General features: G+C 32.5%; 1 protein-coding gene across 2 annotated transcripts in view; it reads left to right on the plus strand.

The window, feature by feature from the left end:
* The window catches only part of LOC125055751 (probable E3 ubiquitin-protein ligase HERC2), a 60,925-nt gene extending 57,362 nt beyond the window's left edge, over nt 1-3,563 (plus strand). For both annotated transcript variants that reach the window (XM_047658309.1, XM_047658310.1), the window contains exons 86-89: nt 685-848; nt 1,796-1,950; nt 2,565-2,677; nt 2,930-3,563. In XM_047658309.1, coding sequence (XP_047514265.1) covers nt 685-848; nt 1,796-1,950; nt 2,565-2,677; nt 2,930-3,095 — 598 coding nt within the window. In that variant the 3' untranslated portion in view covers nt 3,096-3,563. The remainder of the gene's footprint in view (nt 1-684; nt 849-1,795; nt 1,951-2,564; nt 2,678-2,929) is intronic.
* The last annotated feature ends 2,437 nt before the right edge of the window (nt 3,564-6,000 follow it).

The following is a 6,000-nucleotide window of genomic DNA, read 5'->3' on the forward strand; positions in this document are numbered from 1 at the left end:
TAACCGAAAATTCATATCTAAAGTGGGAGATGATAAAAAATAGAATTGGTGTGCACGAAATTAATAAAGAAAGAGAACAACATCGACATTTGAGAGACATTCTTCAAGATTTTTTGGATATACCAGGATGACTGTTTTGATTACATATTGGATTGGACCGCCGCTAGTTCGACGTGAACACACACAAACATTTCACGCGTTTGATATTACCGCGAGCGGAACGCGTGCGCCAGTGGCTACCTTGCCCGCTACTTAGACCGCACGTGCGTTTCGTATGTGAACACTTGGATATTACGCCACATGTTTGATGTTTCGTGACCGCGCCCGCGAGTCAACGTGAACAAGTACTTAGTTATGTATAATATCTTTTACAACCCCTGATCTTGGCTACAGATTTCCCTTTTTTATTCTTTATAAAAACAAATCTTATTAGGCAAGTAGTAGGTTAGCAAGTACCTGACACACCCCGTCGATATTTTGTTCTGAACGCACCACCTCAGGGTTGGTATTCGCACGCGCAAGCTACAGTACAAATACTGCTCTTTATATATCAACAAACCTTATGGAATAAATAATATTACATGATATGTTATAAGAAACTACGCATATATTTATATACCTTTTGAATCACGTAGTTTCTTAAACAATTCAAAATAGTCTGCTATAACATAAATATATTTATAGACTTCACGAATTCGACGAGCAAGTACGCGCAGTCCGTGATGGTATATCCCGCGTAGTGCCAGCGCCCTTATTGGCTTTATTCACCGCTAACGAACTTGAGACGTTGGTTTGCGGCTCGCCTGATATACCCGTGCACGCACTACGGGCCTCTGCTACGTATAAAGGTATAGTTTTAGAACATTTGCAATAATGCAAAAGTTGTGGATTCACACGTATACGTCTTTTGCCTTTTAAATCGAATCGGTTTTAAAGGATTTTGTTTCAAAGTTTCTTAGTTATGAATTCAGAAACTAGACCAGTCATTATAGACATTCGAAATCGAAAATTTGATAATAATTCCAAAAGTTTTCAAACTTCGATCAAGTGAATGTTACATTGGGACGACAATAAATCTCATTTTGCAACCTTGTCCGCAGTCCGGAACATTGTTAAAATTGCAATTAAATTAATTTTTGCTGTATGGTCGTGAAAAAAATTCCAAAAGTTCTGCAAACTTGGGGAAGTTTTCGATATAATATTTCATATCACGTATAAAATTTGCAACCAACCTAAGTGTACGGAACATTTTTTGTTATTTATTTTATTTTCGATATATCTGTCAAATTTGCAGAACTTTTGGAACGTTTTCCTTCAGTTTAATAAAGAAAAACATTAATTTTTAATAACAAAAAATGTTCCGTACACTTAAATTGGTTGCAAATTTAACACGTGATGTAAAATAATATATTTAACACCACTCCAACTTTGCAGAACTTTTGGAATTTTGGTCTCAAGAACTGAGTAAATTATCATTTATTGCATTTTTAACAATGTTCCGGACCGCAGAGCAGGTTGCAAAATTTTATAGTTTGTTTTAATACCACTCCCGACCTTACATCAAGATTTGAAAACTTTTGGAATTATAATGAATTAATTGTCTTGACTGACTGGACTAAACGACAAAAATAATAATTTGTCTAAAATGTCAAACAATTTACTAAACCTATTGACACGTAATTTGTCCGTTTGTGTTTGCGCGTGTACTTTAGTAAAAACCTTAAACGTACTTCTGCGTATCAAATGATAAACGCCAGAATATTTTCCGGATTTACACCTAATTTAAATATTCCAGGCGTCGAACCAAATGCCCCTCTGGTACAATGGTTCTGGGAGGTAATGGAAGAACTATCTGGAAGTGAGCGCGCTTTATTCCTTCGCTTCGTGTGGGGACGTACGCGCTTGCCTCGCGCGCCCCAAGACCCACGACAGAGGGACTTTGTATTGCAGGTAAATTATAGAAAAATAATTAGTAGATTTAGTACTGTGTGACATCACACAGTACTAAATCTACTAATTATTTGCTAAGTAAGTAAGTAAGTAAGCTTAATAACTAAATAAATAAATAAATATATATAACAACTTTATCAGGTACTCATCATTTTTAATTTACGAATAATTTTCTGCGCAAACTAAAATTCGATAAAGACTTCCTATAATATTTGAAGCTATTGTTGGATTGTAACAACAATTAATAACGGTATATTATGAATTCGTTTTCGCTTACACCTAGGTACGATCGAAAAACTATGGAGACGTTACTCTGTAAACTCTTATCTTACACTTATAGTTGTAAACAGAAGCCATATTACTGCTCAAATAAGAATTAGCGCTCGTACTCCGTAACTGTCAATAGCTATAGCGACTTAAATTCCGCTACATGAGTGCTACGGATATTGAAGTACAACAAAATTACATACAAAAACATCGGGATCGGTATCGCTGTCGTTATTAGAACTTAGAGTACTTGTACATGCCCCATTCATTTTTATGAATGACATTATCCACAATAGATTTTTTTTTTTAATTTACTTAATTAAAAAATTTAAATTCTGTCTTCTCAGGTGCTTGACAAATACCAACCTCCAGACCATTTCCTGCCTGAGAGCTACACATGTTTCTTCCTTCTCAAAATGCCAAGATATTCCTGTAAAACTGTATTACGAGAGAAGTTAAGGTAAACCTTAGTTAATATTTTGCTACACATTAGTATTTCCTTTTCTATGTAGATTTATTTATAAATTTTTATTGTATGACGAAACCTTTTGATTTTTAGATAACTAAACTTTTTGTAGTAGGTATTCAAAAATGCGTAACCTAATAGATAATACTATTAAACCTTTATTTTCAAAGTAACATTTCTTTCATACTGTAAAACCCAAGATCTAATCAATCTGATTTTCTAAACCTAAAACATTTTTGACCATAGATACGCAATTCATTTCTGCAAGAGCATAGACACAGATGAATACGCACGCGTGGCCCTTAGCGCCGCCGAACGAGTTTCGTCCGAAGAGTCCGACACCGAGGAACCGCCCGCATCTACGAATCCACCGCCACTTTACTCACTTACTAGAACACCAACCTGGCTATAGAATCATAAATTTGTAGACGGGCGCACTATCTAGAGCACTGTCAATTGTCAAACTTTTGACAATTGTTAAGACTGAAGTTTGATTTCAGATAACATGATCGTTTTGGCTGACGTTGCATAAGATGTTTGTGCATTACGAAAAACATCTTTATTTTAAAGCAATAAAGGCTTAACAAGATCACAAAAATTTTGCTATCAGTAAAATGCCCACTGATAAGATTTATGTATAGATAGTATTGTTGCGTTTATTAACCGTCATTTGCTTCTCGTTGAATCTCGTTGAAACAATCTTGATTTACTCAGCTTTAGCTTACCTCAACATAATTGTGAAACTCCTATACAACAGTTTTAACATCAAATACATACATTTAATCGAAAGAAAAAACACGCGATACGTCTTTCCTAAAGTATTTTTTATGTAGGTATGTTCCTTTAATTTCACCGCCGCTTATGATAGATATGATCTATCATAATCATAATGGGCGATATCAACACTTCAATACCTTATTTGTCAGAAAATCGTTTGCAGCTCTTGCCTATATATACAAATATAAATGTAATGATGCAGGCTATTTACATGTAAAAATTGAATATTTGAGTGTTTATTTAATGATTTTGTAAAATAATTTATTAAGGACTTTCAATATCCATAATATAATTTACAAGCTTGGGAAATTACAAAATGCAGCTCAATTATACAATTTATATTCCGCCTTCAAACAACTGAAAATTTCTTAGGTTAAGTGTAAGTTAAAACATAAAGATTAGGTATATGCCATTCCAGTCACTTGATTGAATAATTACTCCACTACTCAACGCTTATATTAGTATTAAAAGGATCTGTATTAGGATGAATGATAAAGGAAGGTATGTCTAAATTACTTTATTAAGCAGGCTATATGTTTCTTATTTTTATGAGTATCTGCTTCTTATTTGGACTATCATTTATTAATAAGAAAAATTAATCTAATGTATTCTCTAGATTTTACTGGCTTGTGACTCAAAGTGAAAGGATTTTGGTAGTTTTTATAAAGAACAAAAGGTGAATGCTAGTCATAGATATGATGATGAGATATTTATTTCATAAGATGTTTTTTACCAATAAAAATTATATTGTAATCCATGGAAATTTCATTGTAATTACATATGATTGTGAAATGCTGTTATTCTGTATGAAATGGTGGTTTTGGTGCTAGAGCTTCAGTGTTATAATATTCCATTTTGATTAACAATTTACAATAAAACCATTTATTTCATTTGAATATTTTAAATATTAGTTACTTATTACTAGTCACAATCTTTTTTTTTTACTAAGGAATATACATATTGCAAACAAGTATGTATTAACACTATTATTTTTTGTAATTTCAGGGCTGTTATAAATTTACTAGTTATATTAAAACAATTATTAATTTAATATTTTTCAACAAGTCTCTTGTAAATTGTTAATCTAAGTAAAATATTAGACAGCACAAAATAGATGTAATATCATATTATATATTAATTTGGCTATAATACTATTCAAATATGATATATTGCTTTTGAATCCCAATGTTTTTGATCACCAAAGAATTTATCTTTGTGCTTCAGCTGAGGTGTGTAAAATATGTATGATTATATTATAAACTATTTATTCAAATTGGTCCTTTATTTTTAATAACAATCAATCGAAGTGCCCTTATCTCTGCCTATTATTTATTAGGTAACCTTAAGGTTTCTTAAGACAGCAACATAATTAAAAAACAATTTGGTTTTACATGATTTTAATTTCTTCTATTATACAACTGATCTTAAATCAAAGACTTAAAATAATTTAAAGTTCCTTGCTTTTGCCTAGTTAGACACAGGTGCTGCCACCTTCTTAGGTTTCAACATGAAGTACAGTATGACTACACCAAAGAATGCATAGGTAGCTTTAGCGGTCTGAAATTAAAATATATTACATTACTCTTCCATTTCTTTTAGGTAGTTTCTGATCTTACGTATGTGGATATTAGAAGTCCTTAAATCCTTTTCATAAAAAGCAGAATTTAAAATATTGTATGTCAGGTCAACTCCATTATTGAAGATATACTGATGGACTTGGGTTGTTGAAACAGTAACATGTCTCATTAAAGTCGTCTAGAATAGGGGTATAAAGTATGAATATTAAAATATACATACATTAGCCCTGCCGTTGTTTGTGTAGCTGTTGAAATATCTGGAGAGACCCTTGAACTGGGATTCATCAACTGGTTCACCGGCCATTCTGAAATGATATCGGAGTTCCCATTATAAGATCTAGAAGACCTTTTGTAAAGTTAAAATAATAGAATATAAAACTTTATACCTGTTAAATCTTTATTCTTATGTAATAACAACCTTAAAACTCAATTCACACAGTAGTCGCCTACTGTGAATTCAATTAGTGACAGTTGACAGCTCTAAAAGTTATTTTTCAAAAACACTGACAACTCATACGTTCTGTCAAATAAATAAAGTCTTTAAACCTAATAAACAGTACAGTGCTGTCAAATAGCCAAAGGTTTAGACTTTAGACTAACTTCTTAAAATCCTTAAATCAGCCGATCCTATCCGGGTATCGGGGTATATTATGGTCGACAGTTCCTTAACTTGGCATGACATCCTGCTTTGTGACAGTTTTTTTTTTATTATTTGTTTCCGAAATTCCGTGTCACCCATATTTTTTTTCTATCATTTATTTTTTTTACTCTGCAACATGTTATACCACTTTATTCCAGTTTATCAAAAACTTATTGGAATTAGCATACGAGAGTCGAGACCCACACTTAGCGTTATGTCGATTCTGATTCTGACGCCTAACGTCGAAAAAATCGAAAAAATCGTTATAAGTTTTAAGTAGCTTTCGCTTGAACGTGAGACTCGTATCGAAGGATAGGTTCGAA

The sequence above is a fragment of the Pieris napi genome, chromosome 14 (genome assembly GCF_905475465.1).
Source record: "Pieris napi chromosome 14, ilPieNapi1.2, whole genome shotgun sequence".
NCBI classification, from domain to species: Eukaryota; Metazoa; Arthropoda; class Insecta; order Lepidoptera; family Pieridae; genus Pieris; species Pieris napi.